The 22,282-nt window shown below is 37.2% G+C and overlaps 1 protein-coding gene across 8 annotated transcripts in view; it reads right to left on the reverse strand.

The window, feature by feature from the left end:
- Positions 1–596: 596 nt before the first annotated feature.
- Positions 597–22,282, reverse strand: part of drd4-rs (dopamine receptor D4 related sequence) — a 34,491-nt gene continuing 12,805 nt past the window's right edge. For 2 of the 8 annotated variants that reach the window (XM_056748414.1, XM_056748415.1), the window contains 6 exons: positions 18,597–18,666; positions 7,879–8,041; positions 7,172–7,446; positions 5,998–6,110; positions 4,396–5,093; positions 597–2,160 (listed from right to left, as the gene is read on the reverse strand). In XM_056748414.1, coding sequence (XP_056604392.1) covers positions 1,958–2,160; positions 4,396–5,093; positions 5,998–6,110; positions 7,172–7,408 — 1,251 coding nt within the window. In that variant the 5' untranslated portion in view covers positions 7,409–7,446; positions 7,879–8,041; positions 18,597–18,666 and the 3' untranslated portion in view covers positions 597–1,957. Of the gene's footprint in view, positions 2,161–4,395; positions 5,094–5,997; positions 6,111–7,171; positions 7,447–7,628; positions 7,745–7,878; positions 8,042–14,373; positions 14,459–17,215; positions 17,294–18,596; positions 18,667–18,767; positions 18,803–22,282 lie in introns of those variants that run through there. The other 6 variants (XM_056748421.1, XM_056748416.1, XM_056748417.1 and 3 more) reach the window with 6 other exon arrangements.

The raw sequence follows: 22,282 nt of genomic DNA on the forward strand, positions 1-22,282 counted from the left end.
AGCTGTATTTTTATATCTCTTACCATGTCCACAGTACCTGCATATTCAACAATAGTTCTTCATTTTGACGTTTCTACATCAACTGCATGATACAAGAGCAGACGTTTATTCGTCATTTTACCATGACTTCAGTTCGGGACTCTTTCTATTGCGCTGTCAGACATGCGCACATAAACAAAACGGAGGAAAAAACAGTAAAAGCATTTACATGCAGCTCGAAATGGGCAAAAAACTACCTTTGCCGAGCAGGTTTAGCTTACGCCGTTTGTGAGCTGAAAAGAAAACTGGTTTATGCGTTTACATGACCTTACACATTATCAGTTTATGAGGCATAATCGGAGTATGACTGTGCATGTAAACGCATTCATTGATATCTATCTATATATATATAGGGTTTTAGAGATTACTATTGGTTTCACTTGTAAACACTTCTTCATCATGTTATTATCATTATAACATTTTGTATGTCCCGCATATGCTTTAATGACAACATGCACTCATACCCTTCACAGTTTCTTTTATTATTTCGTGCTTAATGAAATGAAATTATTCGGTTTTCAATGTGGTCTCAGATGAACCAACCCAACTATCTGGAATACTCTACATTTTGTATGTTTATTTTTGTATTTGTACAGTTTAGGCAGGACAAAAACATACAAATCTCCAAAAAGTGACAGATGCACCAATAATATTGCACAAGAACATTAATACTCATTTTTACAACACCAATTCTTAGAAGCACAATAACTATAATGCCATCCAGAATATACCCACAATCCCCAACTGCAATGATTCTTAATGCTACACATCTACATGTTTTGAGAATGACACCTGCAAAAGAATAAAACTGGCACTCGGAACGAAAAAGGCATCCATTGGATTTGGAATCATACTGTATACACCTCCAGGAGTTGGCACATTCTTCAGTTGTCTGAACCCACATAGCTTTTTCTAAACTGCTTCAGTCACTTTTTTCAAATTAACATATAAAGGTTCTCTGTGTAGAAATTTTGTATTGTTAAGTTTGATAAATTTGGCGCTAGTTCTCAACAAGCAAAATCGTTTTTAAACGCACAGTCATAGTCATACTCATAGTTATAAAGGGTTTCTTTAAGCTTTAACTTATCAGTATTATAATAACAAATCTCACCATTACAAGTCAATGGCGGTGTTCATGACTGTGTGCTGAGTATACTGATCCAAACTGTCTGTATGCATAAAATTACAATATGACCCACTAGATTTTCCAAAATATGCAGTATACAGTAAACACTACAAAGGAGCTCAGCTTGACTTTCCATTTCGATTGAATCAGAATATACGCCACAAATTCTTTTAGGCTTTTTCATCATACAATCTTGAGTTAAAATGCTTTTCGCCAACATGGATTAAAAATGTGAAATAACTTTTTTGAGACAGAAACAAAAATCTCCTATTAATTTCTTACCTGGTCAATCGAATGATCTAAATGTGTCATCTTGCTTCCATACCATCACAAAAAGCTGACTGTAATCTGCAAATCTATTCTCAAAAACCTTCGAAATAGGATAAGAAAGAACATGACCATTTTAAATATCATGAAATCAACACTGACACCAATCACATACCAAATACACATGACTGTTATTCTCAGTGTGGACATTTTCACATTTTTTATGCCTCTGGGCTATGAAATCAAGAGTTTTTTGTTATATTGTTATTATTTGTTAGTGGTGTATTCACGAAACGATTTTACAAGAAAAGTTTAGTGAACTAAGGCATCAGTTTTCTTCAATGGTTCATTCTCCAGTGCTGTCCATGTCCAGAGATCCATTAACATTTGGCTTCTTTCTTTCGATTAATCCTTTCCTTGTGTTTAGATCAAAAATGTGTTTGATCTTTCATTAAGTGGATTTGTGTATTTTGTCATGAGTAGTGAAAATCCTTATCTTCCATACAGCTGAAAGACCGCTCACCCTCAGGAGCGACAAAAAAGCAGTTTGTAAAAGACATTCCTGAACTCCACATTGAATGCGGTGTAGATGATGGGGTTGACAGCGCTGTTGACATAACCCAACCACGTGACCACGCTGATCAGCGTCGGCCCGATGTCACATGACTTGCACAGTGCCTTAGTTACATGGACCACAAAGAAGGGAGTCCAGCAAGCGAGAAAAACACCTGGAGAGGAGAAGAGCTGGTTTAGGAGTTGACATACCTTCTCCCGTCATGTAGCATATAGAGCATTATGTTAGCAGTGCAAAGGTTTTAATACGGAGGAAACACACATACTGAACCTTGAATGCACTGTTCATCATTGTACAAATGCATACATATAAATGTTGTTTTTGAATACATGAGGATCTACACCGATCATTCTTTTTATTCAACCTTTTCTTCATGATTCAATAATAGGGGTCCGCAACCTAACCTAACCTGGCACGCTGAAAGGAAATCAACGGCACGCCGAGGACATGCAGTTAAATGTTATATAATTCCAAAACAAATATTATTTGTTTAGATTACGAAAATGAATAAAGGGGTCATATGGCCTTAATACGTGTTTTTGTGTCTTTGGTGTGTTATAAATTGCCCTTGCATGTATAAGAGACGTAAAACTGCAAAAAGTATAGTGTCGGAACAAAAGTTGCGTTCTATCTAAAGCGAATGCACATCCAGACCTGCCTGAATGCACCCAATGCGAAACCGCACCACATGACGGAGCACTGCCCAATAGGCTATCAGCTCCGACACAAAAGTTAAGTTATAAAAACTAAAAGTTGGCCACGAATATTATTCTAATAATAGTCCTAAATATAGTACACAAATATAAGTACATTGATATTACTGTATACATAAATTATCCTTAAAGATATACTTGAGCTTTACTTAATTATACTTATTAAAATAAATGGTAACACTTTTGTATAGGGACCAATTCTCACTACTACCTAGTTGCTTATTAGATGCCTATTTTTACCATATTGGCTGTTTACTAGTACTTATAAAGCACATATTCAACATGACCATATTCTACTTTCCTAATCCTACCCAAAGCCTAAACCTAACAAATACCTTATTAACTATAATTATGCAACAAATTAGTAGTTAACTGAGGCAAAAGTCATAGGGAATGGTTAATTAATACAGAGAATTGGACTGTAAAATAAAGTGTGACCAAATAATTGTTAGGTATACTAGATTTTTAAAAGAATCATATGTGTTGTTATAATGTCAGTAAAACAGCTTTTTCTGTATAAGTGGGCAGTGCAAGTCCTGTTTAAGGCACATAAAGTACCAAATCGTTGAGCCACGATAAAAGTTCTGGCTAGACCAGACAAAACAGACTTCAGTCTGCAATAGAGCAAATCATATCCAACATGTCTGCTCACTGGGCACTTCAATAAAAGTGTTAATTACCCTTTCATTCAGATTTTTGCATTTTTGCAGTTTCTCTAAGCTTCAAGAAACAATGGTAATCAAATCGTTTTGTTTAAGGGAGTGCTTTCATTCCCCTCGAAACAGCGATACGTGTTTTTTACTTTAAAGAATACATCTGAAAAGCAATTCTCATGTTAATAATCCAAGAGCAGCAGGTGTCATGCCAAAGCATTGAAAGTTTCTATATATTGCTGTCCATGACATTTTAGCTGCGTTTTTCATCACGGCTGACCACCGACGGCTGTCATTTGGTTTTCTTTTTCACTCATGCATTTATTCATGATGAATTATTTTCACATAAACGAACAGTCACAACATTACGTGCTATACCTACCACATGAGTGGATGACTACAAACAGGACTGCAGACCGTGTCCTTTTATCTATATTTGCATATGCCTGTTTTACGGAAAGCTCTAATCGTGGTGCGACACACTCAGTAATGTGTGCATACTTACATTTTTATACTTCCTAGGTCAGCCCAAGGTTATAATGGTTTACTGAAACTAGAACCATTAATATATTTCCATTAATTGAAATAAAACAAAATTGATATTAAACACTAAGTAAAATAAAATATATCAGGCTAAATATTATTTGGAAAAACTTTAGAAATGTTGCCCCAGCAATACACTAATAAGTTAAAAAAATAAACGTACATTTTAATAAAATAGTTTATTAATAACACTGCGATCAAACTAAAAATAAATTTAAATAACTTATAAAATAATTTTTGCAAAAACAGATAACTGTTTTAAAACATTTCAAAATCATGTTTTTTATGCTGCTATTATATTATGTTTTTATTGTGTTTTATTGTCTATTTGTTATTATTCCTTAATCATAACCCAACCTACAGATTGATATCAATTGAAATAAAAATAAAAAACAGGTTTTTGAGATTTGTTAAAAACAATTATCTATGTGGAAATTAGACTCTTCAAAAACAGTATGAATACAAATAATATATACATACCCACAACTACAGGCAACACCTTCATAGCTTTCCGCTCTCGTCCGCTCACCCTGTTGCTCTTGCTATGGCGTCGCCCCGTATGCCCCCGATGGTTCTTCCCCACACCGTTCTCTCGCCCTCTTTCATCATCCGTGTTTCTCTCAGCATTCTCCGCATCAGATATACTGTCCATCTGGGTGGTCATGGGGTCACTTTCTGCCGCTGGGGTCTGACCCTGCTCTTCTGTAGTAAGGGTAACTGGACTAGTTAAGGAGTCGGGAGTAGTCGGAGTGGTGGACAGAGACGTAGGACTGAGACCTCCGGGCATGAGGTACGCCACCTTTTCCCTCACTCCGCCCTTGTCCTTCTGAAGAGCTGCTCCCAGCCTCAACGACAGGCTAGTACGCCCCCTGGGGGCCCGGCGGAAGTTTGAGCGGCTACGCCCGGAGCTCCAACGCTTTAGACCTCTGAACATCCAGTAGTACAGGAGGAGCATGATCGGACAGGGTACGAAGAAGGAGCAGACGGAGGAATAGACCACAAACTGGTTGTCCTCTAGTTTGCACACGTTAGGGTCTCTGTTAGGCACCTGGTTTAAGCCAAATATGACGGGACTGGCGACAACCAGAGAGAGCACCCAAGTGGCTGTTATCAAAGCCAGCTGACGAATGCTAAACTGGTTTCTGTTGTACTTTAGAGGAACCACTACTGCTATGTACCTGCAACAGACACAAAGAGGTTTCTGGCTTGAGTCAGATTTGGTTAAACTTAACCAAAAAAATCACACCTGCTTTAACCAATAAATATCATTGATGTTGATTCATTTAATTCATAATTCAACAATTCATTCAGACATCATGCGTAGGTTTATTCTTCCTTATCAGTTTCCTTTTACTGCAGTTTAAATGAAGTCTATTCCTGGAAGCTTATATCAATGCATAAAACCTCTTAAAACGCATTTTGTATGCATGTATAATATTAAACCAAAGTTACCTGCTGCGGCAACGGAAGATTTTAGCGCAATCATTTTAAACCGCATGAGACCTCATAAGTCTGATTCATCCTTTTAATTACCTTCATCCTTTCAAACGCAAACCTTTGTTTTTCCTTGAGAGACGGGCTCTCTTTGTTTTTGTGTGTGTTTGAAAGACAGGGTGACCCCTGCTTTGCCTCGGTCTGAGACCTCTTGAAGTCGCTGTATATTGTTTATGAATGCGGGGCTGCTTGCTGCACAGGGTAATTAATGATATTCAGCCCCACGTCGTGCAGGAGCGCAAACGGGAGCGCTGCGGTTTCATTAGCATCCCGCTGGATGAACAAGCACATTAGCACCGGGTTGAGGTTCGTTGTATGAATCTTGAAATGCACAGAGCAGAGCTGCCGATTTAAAGATAGATGAAGCATATTGTAAATGCATGGCTTGAAGCATATATTTAACCTGCACCAGCAAACCAATTTATGGTTCTGAATGTAAACATCTTCCTCATGACATGTGGCAGTCTACGTGGGAGTAGGTTTATGAGGCTGGGTCCGGTATCCAACACAAATGTTTGTGTTAAAGTTTGAGTTAGTCTTAATAGACAGCAGTTGAAGTGGGTATGCAGGTGTGTGTGTGAGTCTCACCTGTCAACACTAATCGCACAGAGGTTCAAAATTGAGGCTGTGCACAGCATCACGTCCATCGTCATTAGGGCATCACAGATATACATACTCAGTGTCCATATGCCTCCCAAGAACTAAAAAAGAGAGAGATTGTGTAAGAGAATATGATACACACGAATCCACACCTACACCAACAAAACAACATAATCCAATGGAAAATGCTTATTTGTAAAACAACAAGAGCAAAACTATTAAATCGTGAATCTGACTGCATCTGTGTAAGGAGTCTCAAATCAGCACTGACTCGTTGAATCAAGAACACAATCTTTTTCGCACATGCTTGGTTCATAATAGCCAAAAAATGAATGAATATGCAAAGAGTGTTTCAGTGGGACTTTAATGTGAAAAAACTTCAAGTTTCAACCCAATTAATTAAGTAAATACAAGTTTATTTTTGTCATTCTGTTGGCAGATATTTATGCTTATTTTAAGCATATTTTTTTCAGGAAATCAAGACTTTTTTCAATTTGCTTCTCAAGTAAATACATCTTACATCCAAAAAAATTGACAAATCTATTGGTAAACAAGATAAAATACTAAGTAAGAAGTGCCTTTTTTATGTGTAAATTTATTCTAGAGCTGTTTTGTCAATTCAAACTTTAACATCGCTATAACAAAACTCAACTTTTAAGGTCACATTCAAGGTCACAGTTGTCATCTTACATCATTATCTAGTGTTAATGGGAGCAGATGGCATGTTTTTATCACACTGGGTTTTTAATTGATTGAAATTAAAGGTTGAATTCATTCAACCAACCAAATCCTTTGTATTTTACACTATAATAACGAAAGGAGGTTTCTTAGGGAAATAACTCACTGAAGTGCATAAGGATTCATTTCACAAAGAAAACTAATGAGATTCATGAGAACTTTGGAAACAAAAGCACAAAACAAATGCCGTTTTAGTCCCAAGGAATGGTGTTCTTGATGCCAAGCTAGTCTAAATTAATTTATATCTGCAGTATAACCTAAAGGTTGTAAGTACAAATTTATTGATGGACAGTCCGTGAATCACGATTTTTCCCTTGAGCAATGCACTCAAACCTATTTGCTCCAGGGAGACGGTCAGTGTATAATGCATTTTAATTCCCTTTGGATAAACTCCAGACTTCCACAAAAACATATCAGTGTTTACCTCAGAGTAGACGTAAAGCGGAAGAACCAGCACCGCCAGCAGGAGGTCGGCCACAGCCAAGCTGACGATAAAGTAGTTGGTTGCGGTCTTGAGGGACCGTTCTGTTAGCACGCTGAGGCACACTAGAACGTTCCCTAATATGATGATGAGGATAAGAGGCACGCCACATATTAAGGCGAGGTAGTTGTACCCCTCATGGGCCGTCAGTGGGTCTGTACTGGGCGTCACATTGACCATTGTGCCCGAAGGTTCTGCTGCCAACCTGGGTTCAACATCTGTGTGGAGGACATCGGCAATTGGAGAGAAAAAGCATTGACACCAAGAGCGTGACATGTTTATGAAGATGAATGGGGTTTTGTAAATGTAATGCATGCTAATGTATGTGTTTCTACTCCTGTGCATGTGTTTCAAGGACACAAATGACGACATGATGTAACAGTAAATACGAATGAGTCACCTTATTTAAAAGACATTCGTATGCTTGTTTGTGCACTCATAGGGCATGTGATTTTTCTTTGACAGAAATATACTCTCCTCCCATTTGTCATCTCTCTCATGTTTCTCTCATATTTGTTTTATTTGGTCTTATGTTGACTGCATTCACGTCTCAGTGATCTATCAAATGTGACATTTATAGCTACGTTACACCTGCTCCATTTCATTCTCTCTATCATCCAAGTTTAACAAAGTCTAGCCAAAGTTCGTACCTTGAAAATGTCCCAAACCAAGAGTTTCGTGGAGGTTTTTACAGGATGTAGCGTCGTCTGACGTCAGGCCCGCATGTTCTGGAAGCGTGCACGAGTCTCTCCAACGAGGTGCGCGGTGGCCATGTTTAAAGATTCAACACCTCATTCGTACATTCTGATATAGCTGGTGGAGAAGAAAGGTGATAATTGAATTTTCTCTGCTGCTTTATATAGGCATCATCATCATCTATGCATGTGACTGACGTGATTGTTAAAAAAAGGAAAGACTTATCCTAGAGTAAGTTTGACATAGTTGAAGCCGTGTTTGGAAGGTATATTTAAAAGTAAATACGAGGCAAGATTGAATTGCCATTTTGACAAGCAGAATATACGTTTGTATGATGTACTTCTCATTCTGATCCGTTCCTGACTTCTGTAGGTTAATAATTTGTTAAATAGCTGATCCTATCATTGTATAATTATAAAGCTAGAAAATGTTTTAGTATGACAGAAAGTCTAAATTCACATTTTTACTCTTTTGTGGTGTTCAGATATGTGGGATCTGTCTTCCATGTTTATTATTTTTTTCCCATATCATAAATTTGTATTATTTTTAAGTAAATTGTTTAAAAAAACAATAGCAGCTCTTTTTATAAATGTGATTTAACAGTGGTGAAGGAATAATATTAACCATAAATGCTGTCTATGTAGTTTGTACAGGTAATTGAGATAAAGTAAAAATACATTTGTACATAATATTTTTTGCAGTGTTGACTTAAAAACGGAATCATCCTGTGGTTGCACTAGACTCACAAACAGGCGTCAGCACCTTCCGGGCCAATTTTAATGAGCCGAGTCTATCTAGAGATTCTCATAGTATCATTTGAAGCTATATAAATTACAGAGCTGGCTGTCATAACACCGTTCTCCCAAGTTCTTCCGGCGAGACACATCGGAGTACGGGATCAGAGGAGACTTAGCTTCTGTACAACGGACTGTTTGAAATTCTCCCCTCTCGCAACAACAGGTGACGGTTGCCATAACAACAACCAGCACGTGTGCGCGTACCACAATAAAGGAGGGAGGCACTTGTGAGCATCTACATAAATAAAAAGCCAATAAATTTTTTTCAGTTCCCATCACCCTTTGGTAACCAATGAAAATGTTCAAGTAGAGAAGTAGTCTCTTTGTTCGATTATACCTTGGGGGTTCTGTTCTTACAGGTCTTGTTGTAAGATGAGATGTATTCAGAATCGAGAATGTGATTTACATTACAATTCACGGTTTGCTTACAGGAATGAGATAGGTTGTACAGTTAAAATAAAAAAAACTACAACATATAATGTAGACCAGTCATCCTCAATTGGCGGACCATGGGCCGGATCTGGACCTTTGGTTCGTTCCATCCAGACTGCTAGTCCTAATACACCACTTAAAACATTTGACTATTTCGGTTGATCAAATTGAGCTGCGCGTCTACACAACGGAGATTCACATCACACTCTCAGGAGCATTTATGTAATTGATATTTTCCCGCTATATCCTCTAATATCTTAATCTGGCCCCAAACGTGCTTCCCTCGCCAAAGACGGGCAGCATGAAGAGCAGCAGACACGTGCTTAATTTACACTCATTAAACATAATGTGTAGGATGATTTAATGTAGAAAACAGACTTGCTGGGTTTTTACAAGCAGGGTCACATTTTATAATGAACAGCGTTCTAATCGGGAAATTATTTAAAGATAGAAGTAGTTCTGGTATGAATGGCATGGAAAGGCTAATTTAGTAAGTCAATTTGTTTTCTGTTTATAATGACAGCATTTAATTGTTATATTACATTTCCTCTTTTTATGTTATCAGTCATTTTTTATTCACAAATATTAATTATCAGACTTCTATTGAGAGTGCATTCCCCTAAAGCCACAGAGTCTATACAGAAGGATTCCTCTTTAATACATAAACGAAAGGTGCTGCACATTCACACTTTTGTGACCCCAACTTAACTTCCAGTACACATTCAAAAACAATACAGAGCCTGTAGATTATTTCTGATAACAATCAAAAGTAACCGTGAAGAACCGTTACATGGATAAACTTGTCCCTCCAATATTTTGAATTTAGACTCCGATACCAAGCTCAAGCCAAACACAAACCTGAAAGTGATTGGGGTTCAGGATCATGCACGTCCGATGAAACGGTCTATAACTGATGTAAATGTAGCTTTTACTAAAAAAGTTTTGCTTAAGTGTTAATTACCCGTAACTGCCCATTTCATTGTTGAATTTAATAATTATAGTCCATTTTATCAAAGATATTAATATTAACAGAATGGGCCACTTGCGTTACATTGAATGGCAAGAAAAGCAACGCTCAATATGGCCACTCTGGCAAAGGAAGTCCCGCCTTCCAGTAAAATGAGCCAATCGTTAAATCAGTAAAGACTGACAATTAACTTTTTGCATAATAGTGTTAAAGTTCTTTGAATTGCAATTCAGAAAGTTCCTCTTTCTTTCAAGATCCTATGAGACAAAATGAATTCATATTGCAATTCATCAATTGAAAATTCATCAAATTTAGAATATTATAGATTGTTTTGGTTAAATGGGTATTATCTATATTGCCGAAACCTCAAAAGTCACGAGTTTTATTTCAAACGGTATCAGCGTCAAATAGTGATTTTTGTTCATATTTAATGTCTATATTTCACCTCTCAGCATCTGAAATACTGCATGCCTCACGTACAGTACATCACGTAATTATGTTGGAATTAACAGAAATCTAAAAAGATCGGCGTGGCCCTTCAATCTCTCAAAAGTACAAAGATACACAAATACATCCCCGTAGTTCTCGTACCCTGCGTTCTGCTTGTAAATGTCATTGAAGCAGGACATCGCTGGGTAATGGAAACAGCAGGGAAAAGACAAGAAATCCCCTAATAACACACACTGGTGTTAAGTTATCAGACCGTAACGTTTCATATGGGGCATATTGATAACATAACCATCGACACCCATTTCTCTCCCGTCCCATAATATCCATCTGCGAGACCTGCGGAAGCACAAATAGTTCCTGTCTGTATGTTGACAGAGGACACGGTGAATAATCTCCTTAACCTGAATGTCGTTGTCACATAGACGTCTGCCCTGGAGCATACAGACTTAGAAGGTTGCATCTCATTATGCTCCACCTTCAACCATAAACTGTTTGACTTTGCATACGGGAGCCTATTGAGGCGTTTTATGGGGATTAAGTTCATGCAGAATGGAATGATTTCAATATTTATCCCCTAAGCGGAAGTGTCCTTTTGAGGCTTCATTTCATTTGACCTTCTCAAAGTGTGCGTGTGCATTTTACTATAGTGCTGCCAATTTAACATGTAAATTACATGCAATCATTATTAATATTAGCTCAAAAAAGAAAGCTAGCGTATTTAATTTTTCTCCATTACCTGTGCATATATTTCATAATTTGTGAAGGGCCCCTAAGATTACTTTTAGTCTATTGCTTTACACATCTGCAATAAAGCAATGGTCAAATCTATACTTATAGCAAGTATTGACATGTATACAATTCATTGCGAAAAGTTTGATTAGTTATCGGACCAATAATGAAATTAATTAGACTAAAGATGTGTCATTGATTGCCATTCAGTTACATCTGTTTGTATGTGTTGTGTCTTTGATATCACTGGAGCATTTATTTCTCCGTCCTTATTTTTAATGGCTGTCGAGCCAATACATAGTTCCCTTTCTTAGTTTCAAAAATGGTGCAACCTTCAGTACATCCAGTTTCCCTCCGACAGCGTTGACAGCCGGCTATAATTACAGACAGAACGGTTCAGGACAGCTATATTCCATCATAACAGAACAATGAAAAGTGATGAAGGTAATTATTGCCTTCATCACTTTAGTATAGTGATTTGCTCTGAGCTAATCAAAGCTCGCAAGCTTTTGTATGGTGCTTGGAAACTTCTGTGCAATCCACGATCAGTATAACAAAGTACAAAATTTGCATAATTTAAATGTAAGATTAAGATTTAATTAGCTGTAAAAGGTTAGATGTCTTTTGTCGATTTATTTTTAAATTGCAGCAGGGAATAAAACCGAAGGCTAGAGTATACCAGACAGAATGCCGCCGGTCAATATCTCACTATTTGAGCTGTTTGTCTTTTTATGTCTGACAGAAAGAGTTTCTCAACCTTAAACGATTTGATTCATGCGAGGTGTTCAGAGATGGTAGACCGGGTGATGGCCTGTGGCGTTTTCTTTGTGTGGCTAAATGTCTTTTGGAAGATTTATGACCGAGGGGCCGTACAGAAAAACGCTGAAGGAGAAAGCCGAGAGATGAAAGAGGGTCATTCACAGCGACAATAAAATCTCCACACGAAGGTAAAGAGATGATAGGTTTTAAAGGAGGCAATTGAGCATGAGACGTGTTTGCTGGAGTGTATGTGCGGCGGGAAAACCAGATCATGTTAAATCATCAGACATTAGCGTTGTTTAATTCTTGCAGGTGATTTGTTTGTTTATTTGTAGATGTGTGTATTTGTATGAAAAAAGGATAAATCACAATTTACTGTGATCTATTCCCGACTAGCAATGGAGCACATCAGTTGGGTTCTCTAAGTAAAAATCACATTCATTTTCCCACTGGGTCAATTGATTTCTAAAGATAAAATATCAGATATAATATAAAGACAGACCTACTGTGAGCTCAGAGGCTGTGAATCAATGATTTATTCTTCTGTTATCGCCAACGCTACATGTTATTGACCCTAATTTTTTAAAAACCCAGACATTAAATCCATAGTTTTTTTCATTAAATTAATTCTCATTCATTTAAATTCTTCGCAAAGCTTCATGCTTTGACAAGAGGATAATTTATACTGATCCACCATCTCCAAGTGTATTTCTTGGATCAGTGTTAAACCCCTGCTGGTTTTTGTAGGATCAATGTGAATGAGAATCTATAATGTTGGTGTTGTAGTTTGTTGGTGTTTATTGGAGTGGGCATTAACCTTAAGCCATTCGTCCACTCCAAATTCCTGTACCCAAAAAGAAAGTACACGTAATATTGTATGTAGATAATTGTAGGATTTTATTTGATTTCTATCAGTTATCAATGATAGACACAGTGCCTTGTTAAAGGGTACTAAACCATCTGACATAATCGACAAAAGCTTGGGTGTCAGCGTCCATTTGCTTAGTCAAATGACCTGATATCTATACGCAGAGCAAGATATGATTTCAGCTTCATTGAATTTCAAAACAAAACCGAGGTGATGGCTGATAGATATATGTTTGCAGATCTAATGTTCTTCATCCACCATTAGGGCTTCAAGAAAATTGCCCTTCTGCGAGATCTTGGTCATTGATTTTCAAGTCCTAAATCTTCCAGATCAACTGGTGGATTATTTATTGCCTCTCACATCTCTTTTCCTCCCCCTCTCTCTCTTTTTCTCATGTGGCCTTTTAACATTCAACATAATTAAGATTTGTAAGAGAAAAGGCCAATTTACATCTGCACTAAACAATTCTGGCATTATAGCGGAATTTACATCACAGTTTATTTGTACTAACAAAATAGCATTAACTACACTAGAAAAAGAATGCACACTTTTAAGAATAAAGGACTGATAATGACTTTCATTGTGACATGAAGGTGGTCTTTGTACAAAAATAATATTCATAATATAATAATCATTCAAAAAAATAAAACTTAACTACAATATATCATTTAAATACAGTACGGTTTCAGAATATTGCACTCAATAAGATGCAGGCTTTTGCATTGTCCTTATAGTGGAAAAATTTAACAGTTATGATTCTGCTTGTATGCCGCCATGAAGGGAATGATATTATGGCAATAACTGACACATTATCTTATTTGAAAGCAAAAAAAGGATCCCCACTCTACCAATTACAAACGTTTACAAACATTGTTTGCACCCACACTGTGAAATATCATTTGGGGTCTAAATAAACTGAACGCTTCAGTGGTCTGCACACAGCTGCACATGTGGGAGATCATAGTCTATCAGACAAATAGCCCTCAAACTTCAGTTAGATAAGGAAAATGGAAAAAAGAGAAGATAGGACAAACCTATTTTAAAATGAGATAATTATTCTGATGGCAGGATGAGATTAGATATAATGCGGGCTGGGTGAGAAACTGCGGATCAGCTTCTGGTTCATTCACAAAATCATATGTGTGTTTGAGAACAATCTGTTTTATTTCGCAGATGTTTAAAATATTTACAGTTCTTAAAAAATTATCGGTCACAAAATCCACTCCAAACCTTTTTGATAAATAATTTGAATTTCAATTTTGGAAACGGGTATATTGTTTTGAACAGACAAAATATGACATACAATATACACACTATGTTTTTTACAGTAAGTCTTGAAACGATTTCTTACAGCCTACTCTTTACTAATGCTGAATTAAACACTAACCCTGTATTTCATCCACTTTGTCTCTTTATTCTGCCTTCCTCAATTTCCATCTCGACTCACCTTTTTATTAGCTGTCGTCCACCATTGTGAGTTGGATACCATCTGCTTGAATGCCTCTTGAATGAGAAAGTTCAGCTCTGTCACACTTTAACACACACACACACACACAGATGGCTCTCTTCAATCTTTCTTTAAGATTACTATCAAGAACCCCGGCTTCAATGTTTCCAGGTGCCAGGTATTTACGTCCCCCGCCGGCTTTGTGCCAGACAGTGCCAAGTGGATTAGAAGTAGAAGATATGATTGACCTTTTCCTACTTGAGCTCAGCTTCTCAGTGGATTTAAGAATCTGGCATCCAAGAACACAACTTGCCCTTTCAACTGGGATTTGGGTTCAGCTCTGGTTTAAGACCAAGTTCAGAAGATGTACCCAGATAGGTAAGTTTAAATTGAACCATAAACCGATAAAAATCACAAAGAGTTTCTTCTAGACAGCATGATATTTACTGATCTAAAATAAGCTACAACGAGAAATAATTGTAAGTCTTTATTTTAACAATTAAACCATTTGGGGTAAAATATAGACAAACAAATGTTCGGTTATAAATTAACTTATGCTGGTTTGTTGAACTCAATGATGGTTTAAAACAATGATTGGTTTTGTCTATATTTCACCCAACAATGGGTAGTAAAAATTCATTTTTTCTGTAGTCCCACGTTTGTCTGTTTTTATATCTCCTAGGGATTATTATGTGAAAAACACTGAAGAAAGAGTTAACTCCTTCACAAAACATCAAATCTCAAAGTCTTTCGATCTATGATAAAGCAATGTCTAAGGTAAGTTTCTATATCCATGTCATGGAACAAAATTTCTTCCACCTTTTAGGAAAAGCATGGAAGGTTAGTCTTATCAAATCGTTCCTTTTTGTTTTTTACGAATTGTGCTTGTAAAATCGGTCTAAATGTGTCTCTTCAACATCATAGTCACTCTGGAAATCCATCCGATGTTTGTGGTTGCTCGATTCTGACCTCATCCTCAGTTCTCTACATGACTCAAATTCCATGTAGTATTTTTAAAATAGAGTGGGGCATATGGTAATTATGAATCGTTTCTATACTACGAAGAACTGACTGGGGGTTGACACTCGTCACTAAGGGCCTGAAATAGCAGAGCGATCTACTTTCTGCATTTCACAAGAGACTCTTCAGACATGCAAACGTCTTTGTGCGTGTCACGATGAACAATGGAACGAGAGGGTTGGTATCTGTATAAGTTGGGCAATAAATAAAAAATTCCACCCACATGCTGTCCACAGTACCATGGCAACCGACCTGTGGATTTTAGTGGCAGATGGCGTTAAATCACCGATGTTTCTTACCCATCATGTGAGAGCTGTAATTGCTCAGAGTGCTGCCAAACATGAAAGATGTGTTAAAAGCCAGTAGGCTTCTAAAGATGGGCCAGGGGTCAATGTGTGTTCAGGAATGATGGAAGGAGTAAGCCGCAGCTACTGTAACAACTATTTTTAATGCTTTCATTTCATAGGTTTGATTGCTCCATCTGAACCCAAGTTCGATCTCATACCTTTAATTTTTTTTAAATTTTGATTTTGTTTTGTCAAATCAAATAGATTGGACAAATCAACTGGACAAACACTATAAATTATGCTGCTATAAAATACAAAAATTACAGAATACAGGTCTCTACTTTTAGGTCAGAACCAGGGACAAACTGGCCATATTTGAGTCATAGGTGACTCATTACTGTTTACGGCCAAGCAGAACTTGTTTGCATCACAGATTTTTTGTCCGAGATGCAAAGAATGTGAGATGATTGCTGGAGACAATGTATTTGGATGAGAACCAAATTGTACTGCATCTATATTGGCGATGTAAGACAGATTTCAATGCGCCTATAACAATTTGTTTATTTAAGTGAAGTGATTTGTAAAAAGGTGATGTCACATCTCTTATAGTTATTCTATATATTCACTGTATTTACAATTGAAGTCTTGGAATTGTATAAACTTATACCAGTGTTATTTATTGCAGCATTCAAAACACATTACTTTATGGAAAATAAAACATTAAAAAACAAAACAATTTAAAGTCCCAGTGAAATTAAAAATGACAATTATTATTTTATCATGAAATATTGTACATCTCAAATGACATAAACTAGACGGCTTCGCCGGAGCATCCATTAACTCCTCCCCTTCAACTGTCAGTCTGCTGCGAACAGTCTGCTGTCTTAACACGACCAATCAATTCAAAGTGAAAAACGCAAGCCTCGCCCACAAATTTTTCTAGTTTGAAATTCCTTTTCACTTGGAAATGTGTCAGAATACGGAAGTAAAAATGATTGCAACTTCCGCTGCAATTCACAGCTTTTGCCTCTCTTTCGCCATCCCAGTTAAAAACTTAAAATTGCGGATACTTTATGTACTTAACTAAATTACACAAAATTGTACCATATAGCTCAATTTTATTTCAAGTTTACAGTACAGTTTGAACCACTGATTTTTTATGTACTTCAACTTTTTTATACCAATAGAACCCCAGGCCATCTTTTCAAGTGCCATCAAATCTGGTTCACCGACCTACTCAGAGTCGTAAAACTGCTTTCTCACCACCCAAACAACCCAAATTCTTCTTCTTCCAAACTCTTCGATACTCAAAGCTGGTTAAATCTATGCTGGTGGTTTGAAAGTGTAAGCAGGAGTTTCTGCTCTCCAGAGAGTTATTAATAGACTTAATCACGAAGGTGCAGATGCTGAGCAGAGGCGTGAGATTCATACTTTTCTGTGTGAATTGTGACATGTTGTCAGAGTATTAGTTAGCGAACTGCTCGTGCGTGGTGTGCAACAGGTGCTAGGCAGACCTGGCCATATTATACTGTCACCTGCCTGGTCTCCACAGCACCAGTGTGGTTCTGTTGGACCTGCTCCACTGAATGTCCATCAGCAGAGGAAACAACAATCTGGGAAAGAAATCACAGAGTGAGGTGTGCTGTTGGTGAATTCAGCTGGGAGTGGACCTGCTGGTCAGCCACATGTAAATATGTGTAAGTTGTATTTGTTGCTATGGTTTCCAAAACTCATGATTGTTGCATAACACTCTTATATGCCTTCATGATAATATTTAAATGAGGGTCTAAATAAAGTTTTAGATTTAGGAAAGGGCACAGGGTCAGTGAACAGGTGTCAAGGGGTCGATGATTATAAAGGCAATACTTTAAAACAATCTGAACGAAGTCAGGCTAAAGCTGTTCTTTTATTCCTTTAAGAGAGAACATATCTGATTTACTTGCATTTGTTTCAATTAAACATCTTTGTTTCACATAACACTGTTTAAAACATATCTGTTCTCTCTTGTGTTTATTTCTTTTAATCTCGCGTGCAATCTATTCAAGTATATTTGTTAATCTGTGTTTACACAAACTATAGGGACCAAAAGTCTGAGAACGTAATTTTAAATGTTTTATAAAATTATAAAAATAATATTATCAGCATAACATATTGAATGAAAAGTTTAATTGAAATATTGACCATCTTTCGTGTAATGATGACATACACTTACGCTGGCATGAATTCAACAAGTTTGTACAAAACCTAACATGATTTGAGCAAAAAAAAACAATGAACTCTGACCTTTCATAGAAAGGTGTTATCTTGGTGAGTGTAAGACATTTGATTAGCGACCTTAAAATAGGTAAAAAATGTCTACAATATATCATTCTAAAGCGTCTAACTTGTCTTTTTTTTTAATTAAAATGTGATTTTTAATTCCAGTTTTTTGGACTGTGCTCTATATTCTGTTCTGTGTAGTGCTTTATGTATCACAAACATTTTCCATTAATAATTAAAATTATGCATAAGATAACCTTTCTCCAGTGGATGACAAATTAGCTTAATACGTACCCAGCGATTTGGGATAATGCCTGAATATATTATATGTACAAAAGTTATGTAGAATAGTATAATAACAGGGCAAAACGAGAATTCACTCAAGCAGAAAAGGTTTTGCACTGATACACCATGAACTACAGATGATTCGGTGCTAATCCATATTCATGTCATTTTGTTTTCCATTAGCACGATTTAAAAGGCAAATCTCTTTTTAGTAAATCAAACAAGCTGTGTAAAATCTGTTATGACCAGACCTTTTTATTATTACGTGTTTAATCCTCAATGGAGATCATTAAAATTAACCAAAAAGTAGGCACATATGAGTATAAAAACAAAAATATTGTAAAAGTGCCTATGAAAAATATTTACTCTTACCTGAACTCAAACGCAGTGACTCCAAACCACCCCAGGCAAAACATCAGAAATCCATTAGAGTTGATCCATCCTAAAGGAGTCAACACAAAGGTCAAAACGCTGTCTGTGACATCCTCCAATTGTCAAAGCTTTTATGTTATTTTCCAAAAGAAAATCTTGTCTTTGTATCACCTAATAACATTCCCTGATGGACTAATACATGTCAGAAAGTTTCCAAAGGTAGCAGAAATCTGGTTTTATATCGGCAGTCTCTCTCTCTCTCTCTCTCTCTCTCTCAGTTCATTAGCTGCTGTCTGTGGATTGGACGAGAGTGCATTTCCATTCGATGCTCTTCTGTCTGCCTGCTCTGTTCTCTCTTTCCATTACTATCTCTCTCTCTCTCTCTCTCTCTCTCTTCTCACGTCTCTCTTCCCTCCTTCATACCTTGTGACTTCTTTCTTGGTCTATTTATGTTTTTCCTGCTAACTCAGTCTCTCTTTATCCATGTCTATCTGCCTGTCTCACGCTTACTTGTCCACTCTCTCTCTCTCTCTCTCTCTCTCTCACGCTTACTCGTCCTCTCTCGCTCGCTTCCTCTCTCTCTCCCATGTTTAATTGGCTGTGGTACACCTGTGACAGCCGTGATTGGTTGATACATGAGTGACATAGACTCCCTCACTGTGATGCGTGTCTCAGAACAGCTGTTGACCAATCACTGACCCAAAATGGGTTTCTAGTTCCGACACGCAAATCCGCTGGTCTCAATCATGTCGTTCATGTCTCACTGGTCGCTTTCAATAGAGAGAAGACAGGGGCTGCTCTTCTGACTCCACCGTTCAGTTGCATTATTTATCTGATAAGAACCAATTAGGTTTTGTGTGCTGTGGTCGTGGCACTGGCCCTGTGGTGCCCCTTTATGTCTGTTTTATTTATTTCTGCCTTGAGCTTTTAGAATAGTAAATGTTTTTGAACTTGAAGTACAACCGGTAATTCAAACAAAATTGGCCTTATTTTCCCTTGAGTACATTTTTTAGGAGATGTTTTTTAGATAAATGTGTGTACAGGTATGTGTGTGCATGGCTTCTTGCATAAATGAGCTTGACAGAGATACATGGTCTGCAGAAACTAAATGGGTGGCTGGAACCTTTTATCCTCCAGCCAATGTATCCACAAATACAAAGACATCATAAGGCATGGACACAGTCCACTTATACGTAAATGAAAGAAATCGTAATGCTCAATATTTTAATATGATTATGCACTATAAACTACTTACTTGATGAAAAGACCTGTGAATGTTTAAGCTCGAGAAAAGGCTTGGGTTACCTAACTGTGCAGACAAAATTCAATCCACTTTTGTGAGCTGTAATATGAACAAGACAATTCGAGAGCGAGTAAGTAAATGGAGGGATCAATCCCAAACACTGAATAAACGCAGCTCTCCTTTGTGTCGCTTCTGGGTTGTTTCCGTTGACATGTTCACAAAGTGGATATTTAATTAATGTAAGCTCTAACACCCTGTCTAGCATTAAAAATATCAATCCAGTCGTCCTCAATTGATCAGGCCGTATATTTGCGTGCAAAAATCATTAACAGAGAAGGTGGTTTGTATAATTGCCTTCTCTCTTTAGAGACAGCTTCCAAGTTTAGTAAGGCCATTGCAGTGAAACTTGTGTAAATCCTGAAACTTTAATTACCCACTAATTACACTGATTGGATAATCACTCCTTCGAAAACAAAACCAGTAGTGAATGGGAAAGAGATAAACCATGTCCTTAGCAAATGATGTTATTAGTCACAAAGTTCAAACCAACTGTTAAAAAGCCGTCTTTTAAAATGTGAGCAATGTTGATGGAACATTTTGTCATTCATTTGCATCACACTGAAAAACCTCATCGGTCCAAAATTACACTTAACTATATGTTAAACATAAAGCAAGTTTGATTGGCTGTGATTGTCACATCAGACAGCAGTCTCATTTAGTGTATCAAGATAAATTATGGCTGTCGGAAGCCGGTCGAATTGTGTCTGGTTAGGAAAAGATGTTTGTCACGATCTAGGAAACACAATTTTTCAAAATGTACATCTGACATTTCTGTTATTTCACCCAGCATAGACGTGTCTGGTGTGTGATGTCTGATCTTTGTCATAACATGAAAAAGCTTTTTCAAGGAAATATAAAAGTTTCATTTATTCAGTCTGTTTGTTTGTCTTTCTTTCATGTTTTTGTGCAATTTAAGGGCCATACTGTCTAGCTTAAGTGACTCATACTTGTTTTAGCATCTTAAAGCCTAAAAAACACCAGCCTACGGCCCTTGTGCACACACACCTAAGAGCTACTTTTATCTAACCTCTCTCAGCTCTCTGTCTCTCTCTATCTCTCTCTCTCAGCTTGCTCTTTCTCTCTCTCTCTCAGTTTTCCCCCATCTCCTCTTTCGTGAAAAATTAATTGAGTTTTCTTGAGGTTTTGATGCTGTTACCATTTCAGCATGTGTGAAAAAGAGCTAGTGTGGGTCCTGTGTGAAGCCGTTCATAACCTAAGTATATTTTCCTGTTATCTGCACATACAAAATTTTGCTTGTGTGTACATTCTCCTGAAGAACAGAAATTGTTCATAATCAAATTTCCAGTCATAGTTATTTTTGTTGGTAATCTGTGATGAGATGTGTATGTTTCTCTATAATTTTGTAGAAGGGTTAAAAGACAAAAGCCTGCTTAGTTTTAAGGCAACATCAGCTTGGCAAGGACATGTAAACTATTGTAGCTCTTTTTAAACTATATCATATAGTTAAAATAATGAGGGTAAACAAAGAGACGGAAAGAGAGTTTCCATTTCGATTCAGTTATACAACTGAATGTAACTGGATAACTGGAGTAGAATAGAATAACTGAAAGGAGAGAAAAGTAAAGAAGAAGAAAAAATGAAGAGAGTAACAGGAGGTAAAGTAAAGAAACGGGGATGAAGAGAGTGACCGAGAGAAAAGTGCAACAGAGGAGAGATGACGAAAATAACAGGAAGGTAATGAAAGAAGATGGATAAAGAGAGTAAAAGCAAAATCAAGTAAAGAGAGAAGGGATTAAGAAATTAAAAAAGACTACAGAAGAGGAGAAATGACGAGAGTTAAAGAGAAAAGAGGTCAAAAACAGAGGGATGGAGAAAGTAACAGGGAGGAAAGAAAAATAACAGTAGAGAAGGAGTTAAGAGCGCAAAGGAGAGGAGAGTTGTGAAAAACAGGGATGAAGAAAGTAACAGGGAGGGAAAAAAAAGAGTAAAGAAAGGACAGAATAGGAGAGGGAAGAGAGGTGAATGAGTCTGTGACACCCCTCTTTCATCAAAGCACTCAGCCCCGTTTCCCTAGAGATCAGTCTTCATTTGTCCTTTCTCTGCCCCTTTATCTTTCTCTCTTTTACCACCCTCTCTTTGTCTTTTTCTGTCTTTGACCCTTACATTGAAAACGGCAGGGTCCCAAAAAACAGCAGTGAATTCATCCATTTCTCCCTCTCTGTCTTTCACTTTGACACACACTCAGCAGCATCTAACGCAAGTGACACACACAGACACACAGCAGGCCTTAATTGGGTGACTTTCTATGTTGAAAGATCCACAGTTCGACTGCGCTTCAGGGGAGAGTGATGGTACATTTTACTCACTTAGATCACGCGCCCCTTCATTTGGAAAGACAACAGCGGTCAGACATGAAAGTGTG

The sequence above is a fragment of the Triplophysa dalaica genome, chromosome 5 (genome assembly GCF_015846415.1).
Source record: "Triplophysa dalaica isolate WHDGS20190420 chromosome 5, ASM1584641v1, whole genome shotgun sequence".
Lineage (NCBI taxonomy): Eukaryota > Metazoa > Chordata > Actinopteri > Cypriniformes > Nemacheilidae > Triplophysa > Triplophysa dalaica.